Source organism: Ranitomeya imitator, chromosome 6 (assembly GCF_032444005.1).
Source record: "Ranitomeya imitator isolate aRanImi1 chromosome 6, aRanImi1.pri, whole genome shotgun sequence".
In the NCBI taxonomy this organism is placed as follows: Eukaryota; Metazoa; Chordata; class Amphibia; order Anura; family Dendrobatidae; genus Ranitomeya; species Ranitomeya imitator.
In genome coordinates, this window is record NC_091287.1 from 488,436,650 (window position 1) to 488,462,329 (window position 25,680).

General features: G+C 43.8%; 1 protein-coding gene across 3 annotated transcripts in view; it reads left to right on the plus strand.

Annotated features, from left to right (window-relative positions):
* Nucleotides 1–25,680, plus strand: part of TMEM67 (transmembrane protein 67) — a 93,178-nt gene that overhangs the window by 31,261 nt on the left and 36,237 nt on the right. For 2 of the 3 annotated variants that reach the window (XM_069731624.1, XM_069731625.1), the window contains exons 5-17: nucleotides 1,149–1,218; nucleotides 4,188–4,262; nucleotides 4,344–4,406; nucleotides 5,372–5,526; nucleotides 5,629–5,737; nucleotides 7,423–7,515; nucleotides 11,367–11,432; nucleotides 11,973–12,129; nucleotides 16,285–16,408; nucleotides 21,827–21,932; nucleotides 22,592–22,648; nucleotides 22,726–22,824; nucleotides 23,749–23,847. In XM_069731624.1, the coding sequence (XP_069587725.1) occupies nucleotides 1,149–1,218; nucleotides 4,188–4,262; nucleotides 4,344–4,406; nucleotides 5,372–5,526; nucleotides 5,629–5,737; nucleotides 7,423–7,515; nucleotides 11,367–11,432; nucleotides 11,973–12,129; nucleotides 16,285–16,408; nucleotides 21,827–21,932; nucleotides 22,592–22,648; nucleotides 22,726–22,824; nucleotides 23,749–23,847 (1,273 nt within the window). The remainder of the gene's footprint in view (nucleotides 1–1,148; nucleotides 1,219–4,187; nucleotides 4,263–4,343; nucleotides 4,407–5,371; nucleotides 5,527–5,628; nucleotides 5,738–7,422; nucleotides 7,516–11,366; nucleotides 11,433–11,972; nucleotides 12,130–16,284; nucleotides 16,409–21,826; nucleotides 21,933–22,591; nucleotides 22,649–22,725; nucleotides 22,825–23,748; nucleotides 23,848–25,680) is intronic. The other variant, XM_069731626.1, reaches the window with a different exon arrangement.

Genomic DNA, 25,680 nt, shown 5'->3' on the forward strand with positions numbered 1-25,680 from the left:
CAAATTAGACTATTTAGTGCTGATGCATCACACACAAATCGGATTACCAAAATTTTTAAACACAGGTTATAATGTAAGAAAATAGGTAAAAAGCCAAAGGGGATGAATACTTCTGCAAGCCACTGTATACTCCAAGCGTTGGAATCGGAGGTGTATATACCATACGGTTACTCTAAGTTCCTCAATAACTTGCCTAGTAGTGGAAGCTACAATGGCCTCGTCCATCACTCGTCAGTCAATTGTGTAATTGTCCTGACGATTGGAGGCAGAAGTTGCGTGTTCTGACAAATTGATGGCAGCGATGGGACCTGTGTGATCTCTCCTGTGTTTTCCCTGACAATCTGGAGGCAGCAGTGGGATGTGGGTGATCTCTCTGGTGTTCTCCCTGACATTTTACAGTTATTTAGTGCTATTTGAGTTGCGTCCCAGGCAAAATCCACCTGGAAAAAAAACAGCATGAGCACATACCCTAATGTTTCTCTGCTGGGAAAATAAATCAAGAGTGACGCGAAGACCATTAAAGTCTCTGTATAAATCTAATAGCTTGCACAGCTATGGTTTTAGGCTTCATTCAGACGTTCATCATATTTTGTCCTACAGACCAGTGGCTTGAATCCGATTTTTATCAATGTTTGGTCATTCTGTTCATTTTTTACCATCAGTAATTTTTGGCTTATGCCAGAAAAAAAAGGTCGCAATGTTTTTCCTACAAACTTAAATGTTAAAAATGGAGAGCACAGGGTATGCGCATGGATGACCTCCATATGCTGTCCTTGATTTTCAGTCCCATAAACATGTATAGGTAATTTTGATCCAAGACTCTGAGTAAGAACAGACGTGATTATTTGCGAACACACAATCCGCATTAAAGATCAGAGATCTGAACAGCGGCATAGATGGACAGGTCACAGACATTAAAAGCAAATATCTGAGTAAGGCCCATAACCATCTAGACACCTTCTTGCCCATCTGTGTGCACTCTTGATTTATTTATTTTTTTACCTATAAAGCCGTTGTATTCAGCCATTATATCCAAGAACATAATGGATTTGTGCTTAATGCAGACCTGTACTTTATCCATGTATTCAGTCTTCTCGTGGACCCTGTAATACTGAGGTTTACAAAATTGTGTTATGTTCTCATCGTAGGTGCGAGAGATGTCATGACACGTTCATCAATAAGACCAACTCTTGCAACTGCAACCCGCCAAATACTTTGGTAATTTGCTTTAAAATACTATTGTTATACTATATTCACACGGCTTTTTATGGCCTCCATTTATTGTATATGCTGGAAAAAACTCTCGACTTGTATGTTAAACAGAGGCTCTGACGGCTGTCTAATATTGTCATCCATCACCGACAGACTTGTAAAAAAATTAAAAACCTGTTCGTTCATTTTTACTGGTTCCTGCAGGATGGAAACGCATAGCCTACATCACTATTTAGACCAGACGAAAGCCAAAAAGACATGGGCCCCTTTAGCATGTGCGCTAGGACTTTTACATTTTGCATTTGCATTTGTAGATATCAAATAAAAGCAATAGTATTTATTAAAAAACAATAGCATAAAAGAACACGAGTTAAATTAAGTCCAATAGGCAAAAAAACAGTAAATAAGGACATATTACATGTGGAAGTGTTTGCAGGTTTCGAACCTTTTTTTATCCTAACAGCATATATATTTACACATACGGTGCCTTGCGAAAGTATTCGCTCCCCTGAAGCTTTTCAACCTTTTCCCACATATCCTGCTTCAAACATGAAGATACCAAATGTAGATTTTTGGTGAAGAATCAACAGCAAGTGGAACACAATTGTGAAGTTGAACGAAATTTATTGGTTATTTTAATTTTTTGTGGAAATTCAAAAACTGAAAAGTGGGGCGTGCAATATTATTCAGCCCCTTTACTTTCAGTGCAGCAAACTCACTCCAGAAGTTCATTGTGGATCTCTGAATGATCCAATGCTGTCCTAAATGCCTAATGATGATAAATATAATCCACCTGTGTGTAACCAAGTCTCCGTATAAATGCACCTGCTCTGTGATAGTCTCAGGGTTCTGTTTGAAGCACAGAGAGCATCATGAAGACCAAGGAACACAACAGGCAGGTCTGTGATACTGTTGTGGAGAAGTTTAAAGCCGGATTTGGATACAAAATGATTTCCAAAAACTTTTAACATCCCAAGTAGCACTGTGCAAGTGACCATATTGAAATGGAAGGAGTATCATACCACTGCAGATCTACCAAGACCCTTCCATCCCTCTAAACTTTCATCTCAAACAAGGAGAAGACTGATCAGAGATGCAGCCAAGAGGCCCATGATCACTCTGAATGAACTGCAGAGATCTACAGCTGAGGTTGGACAGTCTTTCCATAGGACAACAATCAGTCGTACACTGAACAAATCTGGCCTTTATGGAAGAGTGGCAAGAAGAAAGCCATTTCTCAAAGATATCCATAAAAAGTGTCATTTAAAGTTTACAACAAGCCACCTGGGAGACACACCAAACATGTGGAAGAAGTTGTTCTGGTCAGATGAAACCAAAATTAAACTTTTTAGCAACAATGCCAAACGATATGTTTGGTGTAAAGGCAACACAGCTCATTACCCTGAACACACCATCCCCACTGTCAAGTGTGGTGGTGGCAGAATCATGGTTTGGGCCTGCTTTTATTCAGCAGAGACAGGAAAGATGATTAAAATTGATGGGAAGATGGATTGAGCCAAATACAGGACCATTCATGAAGAAAACCTGTTGGAGTCTGCAAACGACCTGAGACTGGGACTGAGATTTGTCTTCCAGCAAGACTATAATCCCAAACATAAAGCAAAATCTACAATGGAATGGTTCACAAATAAACATATTCAAGTGTTAGAATGGCCAAGTCAGAGTCCAGACCTCAATCCAATCGAGAATCTGTGGAAAGAGCTGAAAACTGCTGTTCACAAACGATCTCCATCAAACCTCACTGAGCTCGAGCTGTTTACCAAGGAAGAATGGGCAAGAATTTCAGTCTCTCGATGTACAAAACTGATAGACATACCCTAAGCGACTTACAGCTGTAATCGCAGCAAAAGGTGGCGCAACAAAGTATTAAGTTACAGGGGCCGAATAATATTGCACGCCCCACTTTTCAGTTTTTGAATTTCCACAAAGAATTAAAATAACCAATAAATTTCGTTCAACTTCACAATTATGTTCCACTTGTTGTTGATTCTTCACCAAAAATTTACATTTGGTAACTTTATGTTTGAAGCATAATATATGGGAAAAGGATAAAAAGTTCCAGGGAGCCGAATACTTTCGCAAGGCACTGTATTTATAAGCCTCCTTTTAATTTTTTTTTCTTATCAAAAGCATTGATATTTTTTTATTGTGACAGATTATTAAAAGAAGACGTAGTGGATTTAATGTTAGCGTTTTTGGATCTTGTAGGTTTTCATTCACTTGATAAAGTGTTATTAGAGTAGTGTGTTTTTTCCTTCCTGGAAGGCGTCTGGAAAGCAGAATAACCTCACACAGAAACAGTGGGAAATGTAGAATTATTTATTTCTATATCCTATATCTACATAGGATTTCTTCTCAATCTCATTCTACCTTGCGTGCGTTATTACGGCTGCCCCGGTGCGCCTGCTCACTTCTGTGCTAATATAGTATATTATTATAGTATATTATATTATATATTATAGTATATAACTGCTATGCTCCACTCCGGTGTGGGCGCCGTTCCAACGCTGTCAGCGCCTTTTCCCCTGGGGTTCACGTGACATTTTTGTGTCATGTGAACCCTGCAGCCATTGAGCAGACACTGCACTCTCACCTTCTTTGGACATAACTGACCCCCAGAGGACATCAAGAAGCAGCAGCACACTCTCACTTCTTCTGGGTGTCTGTTGCGTCTAACGGAAGAGGGATTGAAGCGGCTGCTGATTGGCTGCATTACGTCAGGCAAGCCCCGGGGGCACAGGCGCTGATATGCCTGGAACAGCACTCACACTGGAGGCGAGTATAGACTGGAGGTAAGCATAGCTGTTGTCATTTTACATAGGGAAAATATAATGCTTGAGAAGAGGTGGTCCGAGTAGAGGACAATCCCTTTAAGTATCATTCATAGAATTGAAATGTGGCTTAAGGCTTGCTATACTCTACTAGGCATATTAAAGGGTGCTCTGTTTTCCTAGGCTGGTGGCATATGTGTTAATGGAGCAGGTCATATCTTGTCCAGAGTTGTTTCGACTATTCGATTTGGGCAGCTGGTAAGTATTTGTCAGAATTGACTTCATACATGATGTGAAGAACGTGAACCCAAACTTCTGCTTGTATGTTTGTGATTCCAGGGAGTATTATTACGATCTGAATGGCTTTCCGTGCACTTGCAGGCATCGGCGGCAGCTTGTCTGGTAAGATTTACAGTACAAATGCACAGAATATTGTAATGTCTTACATTTTATGCGGTTAGCAATCTATTTTACAGTATAGATGTTTGAGCTCCAACATTCAGTCAGCGGCTGCATATTATTTTTTAGAGCGGTCTTCTGATCTAATGGATATTGATGAGCTGAAGCTGATCAGCAGTTGCTGATCGGCTGCAGCGGTCATGTAATACAATAGTGTCACAGCTCAACAAGCAACACATGCAGGGATTGTCTGTCTGTTAGGCAATTCCTGCATGCGATGCGGCTGTCTAACAGTTGTGAGAAATGCAGCTGTGGGGACTCAAACATATTTTTCTGTGATCTGACGTCTTATGCTATAGAAATCCATATTTTTCTTAATATGCAAATGCACTGTTAAGATCTATGGGCGGGACTTAGATCTTCCTGAGAATCTGCCTCCAGAGCTTATTATAAATGAAAGCGGTCATTACCAGTGTTAGACAAGTAATGACTGAGAGACTGCTCTCCTGATCTACATGTATCATGCTGGTAACGCTTCCTCTCATTTAATATAAGGTCTGGAGGCAGATTCTCAGGGAGATCTATGTCCGGCCCATAGATCTTAATAGGTCATTTACATATTAAGAAAAATGTTGATTTCTATGAAATAAGACATATGATTACAGATATCAAGGTATAATTTTCTTCAGTGTCCTATGACTTTCATGCCCATATAGACGTCTTAGGAGGGATGTTTCCCCTTAAGCAAGGATTGTGTAGAAGTGGACACACCCCTTAAAAGCTAGCATGGTAACGCTCTGCAGCTGCCACTAGAGGGAGCACAATAGGTTTCTGCATATGTATCCCTGCAGTATTATCTTCAAAACTTTACTGCTACTAATCCGAGGCAAATCTGTAAGAATTGAACCTATGCATTAAACGAATGCGCCATTGTTAATTGTTCTTCTCTTTTCATGTCCGTTTTGTAGCAGGACTCCAATCAGACGGCATGTCAAGCATTGGGGAACATGTGTGTGATGAACATGCATTCTACAAGCCCCCAGAGCGCTGACGCCTGCGGTCTTTTCCGATACATATTTACCAATACGGCTGCGCTCGGAGTCGTGCACTCCATTTCTTTCTGGTATAAAACTAAAAAACCATAAATTATAACCTATAAGGCATCATGAGCCAGACACAATGTAGTGAATGTTCTTCTAATTTAGATTCTTCCTGCGTTTCACAGGAGAACCAATATCCCCTGGTTGTACTATGATGACCAGCCAGGGCTAGCCGCCCGGGTCCTTGCTGCCTTTCCCTTTCCAGAAAACTTCAGCTTTAAGCTAAATGACCAGGTGAGAAAAACTGATCTTATAACTGGCCATACCGGCGTGGGTAAAGAGAGGAAATGGCCTGTCAGATTTATTATCGGGGTTATATAGGTGTACGCTTAGTATATTCGATTGATGGGGTCCGCATTCTGCACTCCCACTGACCGGCTGTTTAAAGGACAGCAGATGATGAACACATTCCTTACCACCACAGCGCCATCCTTTTACCGTGGCTACGTCTGGAATTACAACTCCAACTTTTTCTCTTAATCTCTATGGACAAAGCTGTTGTGAATTGTAACATCCGACATAGACATTATTAAAAGTGCGGAGCTGTGCCAGGTAATAGAGGAAGGGGACATAATGCTCACTGGAACACTGTCACACCTTCATACAGCTAAACGGTGGGGTGCCAGGAGTCCGTCACAAGCCAGTCTAATATTGATTGCGTAGATTAAGAAAAGCTCCTCAATTGTAATCTCTTCTGGTGCTTTTGGGGTCTTTTTTTTCTCCTCCACTTTGTCAGAAAGCCTTTTCTTTCTTTGTATAACATAGTTGGCACCAGAGTTGCTCTTTTGCCAGCACCGTGTACCCGCATGTATGTCAGGAAGAGGTCAGACGGCTTTCACATTGTGTTCAGACGCCCGTTAGTTGGTCCCGTCGGGGTTAACGCCCAAACCTCCCGCCATATGGGATTCGGGCGTATGCACCGTTGGAGCCATAGTCTATAATGGTGCCGACAGAGTGAACGTCGTACATCATTTTTGGGCGTATATAGTAGACTGTGTCTGGAGATGGACACTCAGACCCAGCCTACCACTCTGAGTGTTTCCCCTCCAGTAGGCGTACGCCCCCCAGAATGATGCTGCTCAGTCGAGCGCGCATTTGCTCCGTTGGCACTATTACAGTCTACGGCCCCGTCGGTGCATACGCCGAATCCCATTTTGCGGGACCATCGAATGGGTGTCAAAAACGCAGTATGTAAGCTCCCTTATAGTCAGCGAAAATCTCTTTACCAGTGTACAAATTTTATGAAGAATAAAAGTAGGGCAGAATAGATAAAAAAATAATTCCGGAATTATCAAAATGATCTGTAATAGAAATATGCAGTAACTCCCCTTTATGTAATGTATTGTTATCTGGCACAGAAGGGGCATTACTGGTGGGGGCCGCACTGATGGGGGGCCGCACTGATGTGTCTGGTCTACTTCTGCAGCCAGGGAAGTGGTTGAGGATGGGGTGCATTATGACACAAGATGGAATTTGTTTTGCCTAAGTTAGGCTAGGTTCCCATTGCGTTAATGGGTTAACACTAACGGACAGCGTTGCACGGCGAAAATGTCGCAATTAACGCCGTGCAACGGGTCCGTTAGCTCACCCATTGACAGCAATGTGATTTGTGCGCATCGCTAGTGCATGCCATTTTCAGCATGCGCTTGCGATGTGCCGTACTTTTGTGACGCTGCTTGCAGCGTCCGAGGTCCGTCCCTCTCTAGCGCAGATCGGGGATCTGCGCTAGCGGGGACGGCGAAAAAATAAACATTGTGGCCCCAAAATAAACATTGCGTTAGCGCAATCCGCTTAACGGATTGCCCTAACGCAATGGGAACCTAGCCTTAGACTTTAGGTTTGGCGTCTCTTAACAATACACATTGTGTTTTCTTTCTTGACATCTCTGATACTGAGATTAACCCATTTTTATTTTCCAGTCACGAAACAGAAATATTAAACTGTTAGCCGCTGTATATGATGCTCGCGGGCGGTTCGGTGGATGGAGGTCATTAACTAGAGGCCTGTTACAGGTAAACGAGGGCCAGACAATATGACAGCAGGATGAGTTTGTTCTTCGCTTGTTTGTAGTCTGTAACTATGGAAACGTATAAGTCAGCATGGGAGCTGCAGGCAAGACTTTTTTTTTTTTGGTTCATTGTAATGTTAAATGCAGTAATAAAAAAATAGTTGCCGGCCTGCACATAGCCTTTAAAGGGGTGGTCCTCACGAGCGGACACAGTGCCAACATCACAGGATCCTTTCCGGCTCGGGAGCTACATATTTTCATTTACTAATGGGCAGATAGGCTTTTAAGGCGCCGTTGTCTAGTAGTGGCCAGCCGCTTTAATTACTTTAGCACTGGACTATTTTTCCCTTTTAATGACCTGATAGTTTAGTAAATAAAGGCTTGAAAACTATTTATTTATATGGCTCACTTACAGTGGGGCAAAAAAGTATTTAGTCAGTCAGCAATAGTGCAAGTTCCACCACTTAAAAAGATGAGAGGCGTCTGTAATTTACATCATAGGTAGACCTCAACTATGGGAGTCAAAATGAGAAAAAAAAATCCAGAAAATCACATTGTCTGTTTTTTTAACAATTTATTTGCATATTATGGTGGAAAATAAGTATTTGGTCAGAAACAAACAATCAAGATTTCTGGCTCTCACAGACCTGTAACTTCTTCCTTAAGAGTCTCCTCTTTCCTCCACTCATTACCTGTAGTAATGGCACCTGTTTAAACTTGTTATCAGTATAAAAAGACACCTGTGCACACCCTCAAACAGTCTGACTCCAAACTCCACTATGGTGAAGACCAAAGAGCTGTCAAAGGACACCAGAAACAAAATTGTAGCCCTGCACCAGGCTGGGAAGACTGAATCTGCAATAGCCAACCAGCTTGGAGTGAAGAAATCAACAATGGGAGCAATAATTAGAAAATGGAAGACATACAAGACCACTGATAATCTCCCTCGATCTGGGGCTCCACGCAAAATCCCACCCCGTGGGGTCAGAATGATCACAATAACGGTGAGCAAAAATCCCAGAACCACGCGGGGGAACCTAGTGAATGAACTGCAGAGAGCTGGGACCAATGTAACAAGGCCTACCATAAGTAACACACTACGCCACCATGGACTCAGATCCTGCAGTGCCAGACGTGTCCCACTGCTTAAGCCAGTACATGTCCGGGCCCGTCTGAAGTTTGCTAGAGAGCATTTGGATGATCCAGAGGAGTTTTGGGAGAATGTCCTATGGTCTGATGAAACCAAACTGGAACTGTTTAGTAGAAACACAACTTGTCGTGTTTGGAGGAAAAAGAATACTGAGTTGCATCCATCAAACACCATACCTACTGTAATGCATGGTGGTGGAAACATCATGCTTTGGGGCTGTTTCTCTGCAAAGGGGCCAGGACGACTGATCCGGGTACATGAAAGAATGAATGGGGCCATGTATCGTGAGATTTTGAGTGCAAACCTCCTTCCATCAGCAAGGGCATTGAAGATGAAACGTGGCTGGGTCTTTCAACACGACAATGATCCAAAGCACACCGCCAGGGCAACAAAGGAGTGGCTTCGTAAGAAGCATTTCAAGGTCCTGGCGTGGCCTAGCCAGTCTCCAGATCTCAACCCTATAGAAAACCTTTGGAGGGAGTTGAAAGTCCGTGTTGCCAAGCGAAAAGCCAAAAACATCACTGCTCTAGAGGAGATCTGCATGGAGGAATGGGCCAACATACCAACAACAGTGTGTGGCAACCTTGTGAAGACTTACAGAAAACGTTTGACCTCTGTCATTGCCAACAAAGGATATATTACAAAGTATTGAGATGAAATTTTGTTTCTGACCAAATACTTATTTTCCACCATAATATGCAAATAAATTGTTAAAAAAACAGACTGTGATTTTCTGGATTTTTTTTTCTCAGTTTGTCTCCCATAGTTGAGGTCTACCTATGATGTAAATTACAGACGCCTCTTATCTTTTTAAGTGGTGGAACTTGCACTATTGCTGACTGACTAAATACTTTTTTGCCCCACTGTATATAGATAGCGCCATTAATTCCACAGCACTGTATACAGACATCATCGCTGTCCCCATTGGGGCTCACAATCCCCTATTATTATGTCTTTGGCGCAATGATGTTTTTTCTCATTTGATTACTTTATTTTTTTACATGATTCATTATTGTTAATGCCGTCTTATATTAACCTTTCCAGTCAGTAGACTTATGTGTATACAGATGAAATTAACATTGCTGATTGGACACACTGAATACATGATGCGCAAATTATATATACATACAAAAATAGCAAAACTATTTAAAGGGAGCATTTAGCAGATTTTTGTACAATAAACCAAACACATCTGTTAGGCCACTGTAATGCAGATTATATCTATACCTTCTTTTTTTTTTTTGTAAACCTTGCTTTCATTTCAAAGTAGTCCTTTATACAATTGTCATGCAAATTAGGCATATTTACAGCTCTCCCTCTAATTTCTATATTTCCCAACCTGCTACTGTCACAAGTTCCCGGACTGACAGGTCACTCGTGTGTAGGTACACGTTCACACTGTGGCCACCTAACAGACAAAACCTAAGAAAAAAGCAAAATGAGAAAATACCCTGCAGTAAGGCTGGTTTCACACTTGCGTTTCAAAATGCATGCGTTTAAAAAAAAACGCATGGTGAAAAAACGCGTGCAAACGCTGCGGTTTTTTTTACGCATGCGTTTTTGCATGTGGTGAAAAAAAACGCGGCGTTTACATGAGTTTTTTCATGTGTTTTTTAAACGCATGCTGAGAAATGTGTGACAGCTGCCAATCATCAAAATAAAGTAAAAAAACCCACTATGAACAGAAATAGTTAGTGTTAGAGGTAAGGATCATAACCCTAACCCTAAAGGGATCATAACCCTAACCCTAAAGGGATCCTAACCCTAACCCTAAGCCTAAAGGGATCCTAACCGTTAGGGGTAGGGTTAGGGTTAGGATCCCTTTAGGGTTAGGGGTAGGGTTAGGATCCCTTTAGGGGTAGGGTTAGGATCCCTTTAGGGTTAGGATCCCTTTATCACCTTTATGGGGGGGGGGGGTGGCATATCAGTGTGTTTTCTGTTTTTTTTTTTAAATAAAAACGCATGCGTTTTTAACGCAAACAAACGCATGTGCTTAAAAACGCATGCGTTTACATAGAAATCAATAGGTTTTTTTGCGGCAAAAAAATACGCCGCAAAAATTACTACATGTTGCATTTCTGCAACACAACGCATGCAGAGAAAAAACGCATGCAGAGAAAAAACGCGTCAAAACGCATGCAAAAAAGCATGTGTTTTTAATGTTAAATATAGGAAAAAAACGCATGCGTTTTTTTTTGCGTTTTTTTACCGCAAAAACGCAAAAAAAAACGCAAATGTGAAACCAGCCTAAACAAGCCAATAAATAGTGTCTGAGTGACCCGACTCTAAATCTGAAAATTTACAAGGGCACCGTCACTCCCTGCGCCAGTCGTCATCTCAGAGCATAGTCCTGATCTCGCTGCGTCATCATCTGGGAACGACGGCACCTGCATCAGATTTTGGATGGAGTGGTGGGTCACTCGGAGAGCTTTGGACAGCGGTGGGCAGGGAGAGATGGAACGAGAACAGAGCACTGTAAGTGCACTCGTGCCTCGTTTACATAACCGTTGGATAAGGGATTACTTTGGAAGCAGGGATCACAAAAAATGAGATATAGATTTAATCTGCATTACAATGACCAGACATAGTGTTTGTTGGATGGTACAAAAACCTTCTGAAGGTTCCCTTTAATCTAACATAAAGGTATTGTATTTTCTGTACGTGAAATGTATATGTTTATTTTTATTCTCTCGATTTCTTTGCAGCTTTGTCCCGACACTGACAAACGCTTGGACGCTGCATTTCTTTTCGGAACAACCTATGAACAAAACGTAAGAATCGTACGATACCAAAGTCACACAGAATCACAGTCTCATTAGCGCCATCGCGCTTCTGGGAGGAAAATCCATTATGGTCTCCATCAGTGAAAGTGGTGGTCTTATCTGGGTGCTTTTCACATTGTTTTTTTGATGCTCTCAGGTTATGTACTTTGTTCTGTCATCCAGTTACCTAGAAAATGTAATGTTCTGGCAAATAACTGCAACAATTTCGGGAAACTCCCAGGATGAGAAGCGAGAGAAGGCAAAGTGACAACAATTAAGAAATTAGGATAAAAAAAATGCAAAGTTCTTTGTAATTATGATATCTGGTGACCGTGTAGAAATGTTAGATGTCTCTAGATCCTGAGGATACATTTCTCATCTGTTGCATACATTTTCTCAAAATGCTAGAATAATGGATTCTCTTTACCTACATATGAATGGGCAGCGAGCTATTTAGAGGTTCCTGGGTATAAATGTATGGCAGAAGTAGCAAAAGTTTCGCTGTCTATAACTATAGTAAAAATACCTTATTTCCTCACTTTTATGCAGTGTGAACTCTCCATCGCCAAGCTTCTGCGCGATCACCCTGAACCCATGTTCTTCGATGTGTATATAACCTATGGGGGGATCGATGGGCAGCAGAATATCTGGCCTGTACCTGTATTAAACCGAAACCTGCAGCACAATGACCAATTTGTCAATTTAGGTAAGTTTTAAGCTACATTTACATATATAGTGGATTTAACGGAGTTATTATTTATTATTATTTATATAGCACCACTGATTCCATGGTGCTGTACATGAGGAGGGGTTAGATCAAAATACAGATATCACTTACAGTAAGGAAACTAACAATGACAGACTGATACAGAGGGGCGAGGACCCTGCCCTTGCGGGCTTACATTCTACAGGATGGTGGGGAAGGGGACCGTAGGTTGAGGGTTGCAGTAGCTCCGATGGTGTTGAGTTGGCCACGTGGTCATTGCAGGTTGTAAACGTTCTTGAAGAGATGAGTTTTCGGGTTCCGTCTGAAGGATCCAAATGTGATGATAACCGGGTGTGTTAGGGCACAGAATTCCAGAGGATGGGGGATATTCGGGAGATATCTTGGAGGCGGTTGGGTGAGGAGCGAATAAGGGTAGAGGAGAGAAGGAGGTCTTGGGAGGACCGGAGATTACTTGGGGGAAAATATTGGGAGATTAGTTCGGAAATATACGGAGTGGAAAGGTTACTGATGGCTTTGTAGGTTGTCCACTACTGAACATCACCAACTTAAAAGCTTTTATGTGCACAATAAAATGAGAAAAATCCACTTTGATGGATTTGTAAAGGCTGCTGATTGGCTGCAGCGGTGACGTTACATTGTCTAGGTAACACAGCCAAGAAGTGACATGGGTTTTTTTCTTTTGATCTGGACCGTATCAGAAGGAGTTTCCAGTGCTTACAGATACCCACCCATGAAGTTTTTTTTCACTAACTCTGTGTATATGTGTACAGTGGGCACAGAAAGTATTCAGATCCCTTTACATTTTCACTATTTGTTTCATTGCAGCCATTTGGTAAATTCCAAAAAGTTCATTTTTTTTCTCATTTATGTGCACTCTGCACCCCATCCTGACTAAAAAAAACAGAAATGTACAAATTTTTGGCTGTAATGAAACAAGGAGTGAAAAATGTAAAGGGGTGTGAATACTTTCCGTACCCACTGTGTATAGTGTAGTGTGTTATAATATACTCCCCTAACGCTGTCCTCTACGGTATCCAGTGACGTTACCACTGTTCAGATTCTATAGATCCCATTGCCCTCTGTGTGACCCAGAAGTGGCTTTATAATCGAATATAATAATAAGTCTAGGCAGCGGCAGAACAAGACTCCATAGACTTACATTGTAATGCCGGTTTCACACGTCAGTGCCTCCGGTACGTGTCTTGACAGTTTTCTCGCGTACCGGAGACACTGACACACGTAGACCCATTCAAATGAATGGGTCTATGCACATGTCGGCATGTTTTGACGGACCGAGTGTCTGTGTGCAAAACACGCAGACATGTCTGTTTTTACCCGGACACACGGGCCGCCAAACGTGCCACACACGTGCACACGGAGAACAGCGAAAACTGTCCTCCGTGTGGACGGACGGCCGCCGGGGAAGCAGCGCTACTGTAAGCGCTGTTCCCCTGCGTGTGGTGCTGAACGTGGCTTTCATCCATTGTCCCCTGCTCTGCCGGCAGCAGTGCGAGCAGGGGACAATGAATGAATGTTAAACCAGACGTGGGGTCCCCCCTAGTTTATTAACCAACCAGACAAAACTCACAGGTGCCGACTGCTATTCTCAGCTGGTAAGGGGCCATGGATATGGCCCCCCCAGCCTAAAAACAGCAGCCCGCAGCTGCCCAGAAAAGACGCATCTATTAGATGCAGTTCAACCTCATCACTTACATTCTCCCACGGTTCTGAGGTTACAGGAGGTTATGCCGGCGAGTGAGCACAGACTCAGTGACGTCGGCGCTAGTTACTGAGCCTGTGCCCGCTGCATTTCATTCATTCATTCTCCCCTGATCGCCAGCCGAGCAGGGGAGAAGGGATGACAGCTGGTTTCAGCACCACACGCAGGGGAACAGCGCTTACTGTAGCGTTGCTTCCCCGGCGGCCGTCTGTATGGTCCTGATGCGGCACATGGATGCCACACGTGTGCCGCACCTAGTACACAGACGGACACTGATATCTCTGGTACCGTGTTTACCAGTACCGGAAATATCAGGACGTGTGAAACCGGCCTAAAAAGAGATTTCCAGCTCACGTAGAGAGCACAAGGTGACCTGGAGAGTCTGCAGATTCATTATGTGAAAATCATACAATATGATTATTCTGGATTTTATTTTTAGATTCTGTCTCTCACAGGTGAAGTGTACCCACAATAAAAATTACAGACCTCTCCATTCTTTGTAGGTGGGAAAACTTGCAAAAATCGGCAGTGCATCAAACACTTACCGTATTTTTCCCACTGTAAGGCAAAATTGGACATAATTTCACGCAAAACTCCTAAAATATTTTTGTGTTCTTCCAATACACATAAAGGAAATGCACATGTGTGTAACAAAACATCTGTAATTGCAATCATTTTCTGGAGCAATTTCATGGGTGCCAACACTTTACACCCTGACTGTATCTGAAGGCTGACTGCGTTATTGGACCTGACAGATTCCCTTTAATTCCTCTGTAAATTTACACAGTGATCACTGGGCATTACTGTTCCTCTATTCTGTGGAGTGTTTCTCACATTTTGATACTGTCTGATCAGTTCTGAAATAGAGAAAAGCTCTGTCGACAGCAGGAAATGTCACACTAATTATTAATTTATTCATACACTTCTACTAGAAATAACAGAGGAAATCCAACAAAGTCCGCTCAAGATTTTCTATATGATAGCAGTAGTTACTATAAGGGTAGGTGCACATGACCATTTTCTCTCCATCCGAGAAAAACAGTGCAGTTTTTCTGATTAGGGCTCACTCAGACAAGCGAACAACATGGCCGAGTGCTACGATGTTTTATATGATAACACTCAGCCCAGTGTAATGCTGTAATGGGGCAGTGTTGATCTATGGGTGCGTCTGAAACATTGGACCGCACTTGGATGTCATCCGAATGCAGTCCGATTACTGCAGACACAGAGAAGGGAGCAGATGGAGAAATTAAGTTTTCCGTCTTCTCCACACCTGTTACTTGCCAGAGGTGATTTTGAACAAGCATCACATTGTTGAACCAAAGTTGTTTACCAACAATTTTGGAAAAGTGTCAAGAATTTTGTCCAGCCCATTTTGGGGGTTTTGTGTAACATTATGTCCAATTTAAGAGGCTAGTTTTTTTCTTTATACTTTGTGGAAAATAGTTTTTTTTTTTCCAATACTTGCAGACTTTGCTGAGGATCCACAGGGAATACACAGTAAAAATCTAGAAAAGTTATGGTTTCATGCAGATTATTACTTCCCGCTTCAACTCACTGGGGAAAATCTGCAACTAATCCATAACAATAATGAAATTCACTACTATTGTATTGTTCTGCAGATTTTCCACAAGCATTTCCATAACTTGTTAACAATAAACATAAAAAATGCAGTAGATCAACATATCCATTGGCTGCACAGCAGTTAACTTGCACTATATACCACCGGAAAAAAGAAGGTGTAATCTGCCAGCATTCAGAAACGACGCAATAAAGAGAATCTGTCACCGGGTTTTTTGCTACTTCATCTAAGAGCAGCATAATATAGAGACAGAGACCCTGATTCCAGCAATGTGTCACTTACTGGGCTGCTTGCCACAGTTTTGACATAATCACAATTTTCTCGGCTGCAGATCTAGCAGTTCTTTGAATGCTGAGCTCTGTATAACCCAGCCCATACCACTGATTGGCAGCTTTCTGTGTACACTGTACATAGGCAGTAAGCTGATAATCAGGGGTGGTGGGCGGGGTTATACAGAGCACATGAATATGGAGGACTACATGGCAGTAGGTTGGCCAGTCTTCTAGTGATAATCATTAGCTGATAAAATAGTGATTTTATCAAAACCACAATAAGCATCGCAGTAAGTGACACATCACTGGAATAAGGGTCTCTGCTCCTACATTATGCTGCACCCAGAATAGGTGGCAAACACCTGGGGACATATTCCCTTAAAAAAAAATTCAACTCTATTGTTGTTCAATTAAAACATCAAGACGGCTTCAGAAACAATCCCAAAAGAAATCGATTCGCCGGTGACGCATTTCAGGCCAATTGTGGTTCTTAGATGTAGCACGAGTGAACAGTGTGACTCCATCTCCGCTTATCCTGTCTGTAACTTTTCTTCTCCAAGGAAAGAACATTAACAATTGGATCCTGACGCGTCGCATACTCTTGGTCGACTCGCTGAGTGGGAGAGAAAACACACTGAGCAGTGTGCCCCATGTCATCCGAATCGCCAGCAAAATCACAATCAGGTAACCAAGTAACCTGCTCACAATGAAAATTCCTGTCCGGAGAATGACTCAAGGAAATGGGAAACTTATCTGCGATATCTGCCAAGAAGGCCGAATGATTAAAGCTGTCTACAGCCTTCAGATCAAACCAGACTGAACGCGCCTTTTACCAGCAGAATCATCCGTTAGTCTAATGTTGTGGAGAAAGAAAGGATCGGGCATGTTGTATTTCAGCATGCCCAGTCCTTTGCTTCATAGTAGATAAACTGCTGACAGATGAGTATGCAGCCGGGTACTCCTGATTGCTCTGCCCAGTCATAGAGGAAACTGTACAGTTACGGCTGCACAGTCCTCTGTATGCCTCCCTGCATTCATGTATTGGATCAATATTCCGCTTCTTGTTATATGCAGGAGAACTGAGAGATCAGCGACTCAACTAGTCCACAGTATCGCTGCCTCCCAATCCGGGATCCTAAAGCAACACATTTGGTTTCTGAAGAAGCGTATCATCACCAGGGATTTTTACGTTAGCCCTTTTACTGCCCTAGACCACCAGGGCTTCAGTAATCAGACCCCCGCTTCCCTGGCCCACAAGGGATATTGAGATTCAACTGGTGGTGAAATATGTGAATATATGGGCACATGTGTATATATATCGCACATGGGCCAATAAACCACATTTATTATTTCTATTGGAGTGCTGCCTTCATTTTTCTGGATAATAGCATGAGGTTTGATATATACCTGGTAGGATTTTTTGCACCCTTTGTTTTCTTTTGGTGCTGCTTTTTGTTATATATATGTGTGTGTGTGTGTGCAGTGGACTATGTATAGATTTATTGTGTCACTGGCAATAATGATGTAACATCTGTCTTTAAAGCTGCATGTTGCACCCAGGTGTTAATATGTATTTTCCTGGGACAAGTAGACTCTGTCCCCAATCTCACCAGGGGGTCCTGCTGGAAGGCAAGAAAAAAGGTAACATTTGACACCTCCTAGCTCTTGGAAGAGAGATGTTAATTACGGCCTGATAGTATCTCTGCAAGGACGTTTGCACAAAGGATCTCAAGAGAAAAATAATATATTCATTGGAGGTGCGGCCATGGTCCAATCAAAAACAAGCAGTTATGATATTAACCTGAGGGGCTGGTCTAGAGGCCTGACCTCCAGACCAAAGCTATAAATTAGGGCTGTATACATAGAGACGTGTTCACATGTGAGGGCAGCCTGAGATGCTGATGTGTTCCACCAACTCCCCCTCAGGGAGCAGGAAGCAAACGACCAGTTAGATGTTTTCTGTAAGTTTCTCCTGTTATTTTATACTTTTTGCATAAGTTGTATGTCTTTTTATTATCATATTTTTATACATTTTCTTACTGTAAGCACTGAACCTTTTAGTATTAAAGTATAAACTTTAACAAGTTGAACCTTGAATGTTCTAACGAATGATAGCCTAAGGCTACGTTCACATTAGCGTCGTGCGGGGCAGCGTCGGGCGCAGCCGCGGCGATGCATGCGTCATGCGCCCCTATATTTAACATGGGGGGGCGCATGGACATGCGTTGTCTTGCGTTTTGTGACGCATGCGTCATTTTGGCGCAACTGTCAGGGCGCAGAGGACGCTGCATGATGCCGTTTTTTCTGCGCCAAAAATCATGCAAAAATGAACGCATGCGTCACAAAAAGCTGCGTTGTGCATGCGTTTTTGCATGCGTTGTGCATTGCGTCGCCGACGCTGCCCCGAACAACGCTAATATGAACGTAGCCTAAGGTGTGTGAGCCTTATGAGTGGTAGACAATATTATTATTAATATTTCCGGGACTCATTGCCCGTGTGTTCGGTGAGTGGTGGCAGCGTGTATGAACGAGTGTGTGGCCTGGTGTCGGTGTGTGATTTATGCTCCCATTACAGCATAGGACAGAGGTTGAATGCTGGACGCAGGTCTCCCATAGGGAATGCCGGAGTGGTATGTGGTACAGCGGACAGCAATGTAATGTGTATGGGGGCCTTATCCCCTTCATGACCGGAGGTATTTTCTTTTTGTCGTTTTCATGTTTTGCTCCCATATTTCCCAGAGCCATAACTTTTTTTTTTTTTTTTCTATCCATATGGCCATGTGAGGGCTTGTTTTTTGTGGGACGAGTTGTACTTTTGAACAACACAATTGGTTTTACCATATTGTGTACTGGAAAATGGGGGAAAAAATGCCAAGTGCGGTGAAATTGCAAAAAAGTTCAATTCCACAATTGTTTTTTTTTTTTTGTTTTTTTACTATGTTCACTAAATGCTAAAACTGAACTGCTATTATGATTCTCCAGGTCATTACGAGTTCACACACACCAAACATGTCTAGGTTCTTTATTATCTAAGTGGTGAAAAAAAATTCCAAAGCTTGTTTAAAAAATAAAAGACACGTGCCATTTTCTAATACCCATAGCGTGTCCATTTTTTGTGATCTCGGGTACCCCGTCTGCCTCCACATTCTGCCCCGTCTGCCTCCACATTCTGCCCCGTCTGCCTCCACATTCTGCCCCGTCTGCCTCCACATTCTGCCCCGCCTGCCTCCACATTCTGCCCCGCCTGCCTCCACATTCTGCCCCGCCTGCCTCCACATCCTGCCCCGCCTGCCTCCACATTCTGCCCCGCCTGCCTCCACATTCTGCCCCGCCTGCCTCCACATTCTGCCCCGCCTGCCTCCACATTCTGCCCCGCCTGCCTCCACATTCTGCCCCGCCTGCCTCCACATTCTGCCCCGCCTGACTCCACATTCTGCCCCGCCTGCCTCCACATTCTGCCCTGTCTGCCTCCACATTCTGCCCCGTCTGCCTCCACATTCTGCCCCGCCTGCCTCCACATTCTGCCCCGCCTGCCTCCACATTCTGCCCCGTCTGCCTCCACATTCTGCCCCGCCTGACTCCACATTCTGCCCCGCCTGACTCCACATTCTGCCCCGCCTGACTCCACATTCTGCCCCGCCTGACTCCACATTCTGCCCCGCCTGCCTCCACATTCTGCCCCGCCTGCCTCCACATTCTGCCCCGCCTGCCTCCACATTCTGCCCCGCCTGCCTCCACATTCTGCCCCGTCTGCCTCCACATTCTGCCCCGCCTGCCTCCACATTCTGCCCCGTCTGCCTCCACATTCTGCCCCGTCTGCCTCCACATTCTGCCCCGTCTGCCTCCACATTCTGCCCCGCCTGCCTCCACATTCTGCCCCGCCTGCCTCCACATTCTGCCCCGCCTGACTCCACATTCTGCCCCGCCTGACTCCACATTCTGCCCCGCCTGACTCCACATTCTGCCCCGCCTGACTCCACATTCTGCCCCGCCTGCCTCCACATTCTGCCCCGCCTGCCTCCACATTCTGCCCCGCCTGCCTCCACATTCTGCCCCGCCTGCCTCCACATTCTGCCCCGCCTGCCTCTTCATTCTTCTCTGCCTGCCTCCACATTCTGCCCCGTCTGCCTCCACATTCTGCCCCGTCTGCCTCCACATTCTGCCCCGTCTGCCTCCACATTCTGCCCCGTCTGCCTCCACATTCTGCCCCGTCTGCCTCCACATTCTGCCCCGTCTGACTCCACATTCTGCCCCGTCTGACTCCACATTCTGCCCCGTCTGCCTCTACATTCTGCCCCGTCTGCCTCCACATTCTGCCCCGTCTGCCTCCACATTCTGCCCCGCCTGCCTCCACATTCTGCCCCGTCTGCCTCCACATTCTGCCCCGTCTGCCTCCAGATTCTGCCCCGTCTGCCTCCACATTCTGCCCCGCCTGCCTCCACATTCTGCCCCGTCTGCCTCCACATTCTGCCCCGTCTGCCTCCACATTCTGCCCCGTCTGCCTCCACATTCTGCCCCGTCTGCCTCCACATTCTGCCCCGTCTGCCTCCACATTCTGCCCCGTCTGCCTCCACATTCTGCCCCGCCTGCCTCCACATTCTGCCCCGCCTGCCTCTTCATTCTTCTCTGCCTGCCTCCACATTCTGCCCCGTCTGCCTCCACATTCTGCCCCGTCTGCCTCCACATTCTGCCCCGTCTGCCTCCACATTCTGCCCCGTCTGCCTCCACATTCTGCCCCGTCTGCCTCCACATTCTGCCCCGTCTGCCTCCACATTCTGCCCCGTCTGACTCCACATTCTGCCCCGTCTGCCTCTACATTCTGCCCCGTCTGCCTCCACATTCTGCCCCGTCTGCCTCCACATTCTGCCCCGCCTGCCTCCACATTCTGCCCCGTCTGCCTCCACATTCTGCCCCGTCTGCCTCCAGATTCTGCCCCGTCTGACTCCACATCTCACCAGAATGGCAGGAGCCGGAAATCTGCTGCTGGCTGATGCCAGAGAACACGAGCTGCACACAACCAGGACGGAGCTGCTGCTGAGAGCTGAAGGACCTGTGGTGATGTCATCGTCATGCGATCAGGAGGCGGAGCTGATAAATGATGAAGGACCTATGATAATGATGATGTCACCACAGGTCCTTCAGCTCTTGCTTTCTAACAGTTCAGGTGTCGGCTGCTGAGCTGATGTGTGCCCCCGGCAGGTCAGGTGGAGGGCAGGTCTGTCTGTTGCTGTGCGGGAGGAATCTCCTGTATGGCAACAGATTTTAACTTTTTGCTGGTGTCGGCGTGTCTCTGACCTGCCGGGCCCCTGCTGCGACCGTGGTAGTTACGCCCCTAATTCCAAGATCCATTGATTAAAATGTTGATTAAAATTCACTTTGTGGGGAAAACCTCTTTAATTTTCCCTGTGCTAGATGTGGATGCAGTTTAATACTATAGGGGGTATGCATAGCTAATTGTCAGCAACTTGCACCTTTATATTTATAAGCCACTGTAATAAATTTGGCCCATAATAACAGGGATTGTCAGGTGGAAACAAGTTATCATGTATCCGATGAGATCTGCACCATTTGTTGGAACAGGGAGTTTTATCTCTGTTACAAAATGGCACATCAGATCAAAAGCCCAATCGCCGCCCCATTAATTTTTTTTATAGGGTCGTTGAAACAAACGAATGCAGCTCTTGATAGCCCATTTGGGAATGAATGGAGAAACAAATGGGTTATTTTGTGCTGCCATAAAGAAAAAATGAAGGATGCTAAACCAATTTCAGGTGGTTCTATTTGTCGGGGATGAAAGTGCCCCTTTCTACCAAACAGTACAGATTCCAGCAATCGGACCCCCACCAGTCAGCAAGTTATATCCTATCTAGTGGATACATGATAACTTGTTTTCATCGGACAAGCCCTTTAAGACTGCAATGCAATGTTGTCCTGATTATCTCGCCACTTCATTATTATTTATTACATGTGATTCTGTACTGGCCAGCTAAGAGGGAACAGTATCTACGTCTCTAGCTAAAATAATGATAAAGGCAAAATATGTATTTTAAACTGTCCATAACACTGATTTTACATGTATTAAACTAAATCTATCATCCTTAGTATCAGCCTTGTACCGGAAGCTCATAGAGGAACAATCTACCCTCCGCTGATGATAGTTGAATACACAGATGTACCAGTGCAGAACCCAGACAACCAGATTGTGCAGGTACAGTCCGCATTGAAAAAAGCACTCCTCCTCCTCTTGCTCTCATCAAAATGTTTATCCTCTTAATATATTACACTCATCATATTATACAGCACTGTGCACTTACAATTGCTCATTTTGCCTTTCTACCCAGCTAATTCTTCTCTTTTCTCTGCTCTATGTAGAAACAGGAAATCTCTTTTCGCTGCATGAGTCATCTCCCACTTCAATTCCTGACCCAGCTGCTTCGCTCCTCCCCCTGCCAGGGACTTTTGCAGTGATGACTTTTGCAGTGATGACTCATGCAGGGAAAATTGACCTCCTGTTTCTACATTGGGCTTAGAAGGATTCAACTAGTCAGTTATTAATCGCATGATGCCATAGATCTATTGGAAAAGAATATGTCAAATTCCTATATTTCCTTACAGAAAATGAGTTAGGCTTTGTAAATCTCAAGATGCATTAGTGTTTATAGGACACATCATATTCTGTATGGATCACTTAAAAAAAATGAAAACCATGACGCCAATATGACCAGAGCTTGATGAGACCCAATCTGTGAGTCCCCAGCTTTTGTCTTTGTACAGCGCCCGTCGTACCTTGACGGCTGACACGCTGAGGGTTGTAGTTCTACAACTTATGAGGATCATGCCATTTACAGGATGCTTTTCTTGTTCCAGGTTTATTTTTCAGTACAGTATGAAATGAACCAGTCCGACTCCCTCATCCAGGCAGATGTAAGTGATCAGTTATTAGATTTCTCTGGTGTCTTTCACCCATTGGACGCATGTTGTAATTAGCCTTAATTTCACAGGTGGCGTTGGGGGTGCTGGGTGGTCTGGCTGTATTGTGGTCCCTTCTGAAAACTGCAGCCTGGAAAAGGCGAATCGGTAGTCAAGTAATTGACCTGCAGGTAATAAGTGCAAAATAATAAGTTTGGTTTCATAATCTGGAATTCCATACACTTATGGTTACTGTATATAGTAGCAAACATCTAGACACGTCGTCTATTCCAACTAATAGTTGTAATCAAAATTAATCAACGCCCATTGAAAATTAGATTTATTAGCAAAATGTACAAATGTTCTGCCTTTTGCAATTATCCATAAGAGATTCCTGAGGAGTCTCTACCTCCAGTTCTTGGATTTTTTTCCCTCTACAGCCGCCTTCTTCAAATCCCCCCAAACATTTTCTTTGGGGTTGAAGTTAAGCGACTTAAGAAAAATGTTTGTAAAAAAAAAAAAATGCACTAAAAACACAAGTAACGTAATTTAACTAATTGATGCAAAAATGCTACAAAAAAACCTGCAATTACCAAAAACTCACAAAATACTGATCATGGGTACGTGGCCTAGGCCAGATTCGGCAAAGGATTTGCCCAAGTATTCTGGTGTAGAAAGCTTTTAAAAATCACAAAATGTTGGCACAACTGGAGGCTGTGCAAAAATTTTGCACTAAAATTTTGCAACTTTTGCCCTTCTCATGCCATTTTTCCCCAGCTCCGATAAAATGGGCAGAGCTGGGGCGGCGTTCGCTATGCTACAAATTTTACTCCAGTTAGCTTTGTGGCGAGGCATACACGGAGGTGCACGTCACTTCATGCCTCATCTGATTCATTAAGAGGGGTGATACTCTTAATGAATCAGGAGCTTTGCGCCCCACCATGCCCCCTCATGAAGACCTGCATGAAGTTTGCTGATCTTGATGAATCTGGGCCTTTGACTATACACTGACTTTTTTCTTGAGTGACAACTGTTGTCCAAAAGCCAAACATTGAGCTATCGACCATTTTATACACATTTGTTTTAATTCTTTCTTTGTCCTTTTCGATTCCTAGACTGTGACTCAGTTTCTAATTTTTTATGCTGGAGTTCTGGCCGATGTGTTCTTCGCTGTGACTGTGGGGACTGGACTTTACTGGCTCCTGTTGTTCAAAGTAGGTATTCATCTTTTATTTTGGTGTTAGGACTCGTTCAGACGTAGGTTTTTCTTGGGGGTCGGCTCAAAATCGGCAGTGCAAGTCTGTGGGTCGGTAATAAAATCGGCCTGCGCTCTGAAGCCCTCACACAGCTCCATCGATAGAAAATTAAAAACAATAGGGGTCCTCCCAATTTTTATTTTTACAAACTTTCACATTTTTTTTAATCGCCACTTAAATAAAAAAAAAAATTGATGCAGGTTTTATTTCGCTGTAGTCGTAGAGACCCAGATAATCATGTATTCGGGTCAGACTGTACAAAGAGCCCACAAAATAATGGCAGAATTGCATTCATTTTCACCATTTTATCCCTCTTCTAATTTGTTTCCCATTTTCCTGTACGTTTATGTAAAATTAAAATGGCGTCATTCAAAACTACAAGTTGTCCTGCAGACAGCAAGCCCTCATACGGCTACATCGACAGAAAAATAAAAAAGTTATGGTTATAGAAGAAGGAGAAAAAATAAACGAAAGTGAAAAAGGAAAAATCTCTCTGTCCTTTAGAGGTTAAAGAGAGCTGTAAGAAGACAGAATGAGCTTTACTTAACCTTTCTGGGTCCAACTCTGGTCCCGGGGTCTGTGTTTGGCTGCAGCAGTGATGTGATGAGAGCGCTGCAGACAATCACTGAGCTTAGTACCATCTACATCAGCGATTGGCTGCAGCGCTGTCAATGTTTGGTCACTGCTGCAGCCAAATCACAGACATAGGGACAATGGCAGAGGCAGAGAGTTGGAACCGCAGAGGTTAAGCACAGCTCTGTGTTTTCTTACACCTAACGGAGTCTGCAAGGAGACGTTTTTTTGGAAAGGAACGATTCATTTCCAGGGGTTGTTTACTACTTTACAAGCCTCCCAGTTGAGTAGTGGACAACCTCCTAAGATGCTCATACACATAAAATTTGAAATTTGCCACGGAAATATCCTGCGCTGCCGGAGAAATGACAAGCCACTGTGGAATGTTGGTTTATTGTCAACGCGTTTCAGAGTCACTTCGACTCCTTCTTCAGGACAACCGCAAATAACTTGTCTTGAAATGTCTTGAAAGAGGAGTCAGAAACTCTGAAACGCGTTGACAGTAAACCAATATTCCATATGAGTCCAATGGGCGGTCCTACTAGTGATTGACAGTCTTCCCTGTGTGATTGTGCATGCAGAGAAAGCTGTCGATCACTAGTAGCACCGCCCACTGGACTTCTATACATACAGGGAATTTCAATTAATAAGATACAAGTGATACTATATCTTTTCCTACAAACCTTTATATTATTCTGGTCGTCAGCTTCTTCTCTTTTTTGTGGTTGACAAAATGGACTGTACATACAGTGTAAAAGGGTCCCTTTAAATTTACACACTGAGCTTTTGTTCTCAGGCATGAGCGGCTGCCATAGGAGTCACACAGCAGCTTTCTTTTCTTCATAAAATACACATTTATTTAGTATGAGGGAGAGATGGCGGTCAGGCGACAGCCATCTCATGTATATGAAGCCCCTTGTTCTATAGAGACAAGTAGGCCAATGTGAGATAGATCCTGAGGGCTGAGCCTACATTATGTGTAGCCTTGGTTATGGCAGGGGCTATGCTGCCTGTCCCTATGCTAATGGGGCTGTATATTTTATAAAATACAAACGGAATATAGGAGCAAGATGATTTTCTTTAAACATCTGGGTGACTTCTACTTTCAAGTCCTCGTACAGACGTCCGATTTTCTCACGTACGAGAAAAAGAGACCAATTATTTTGATCAGACTTTGATCAGAGTGTCATCCATTTTTCTTGTACGTGGAGAAAAAAA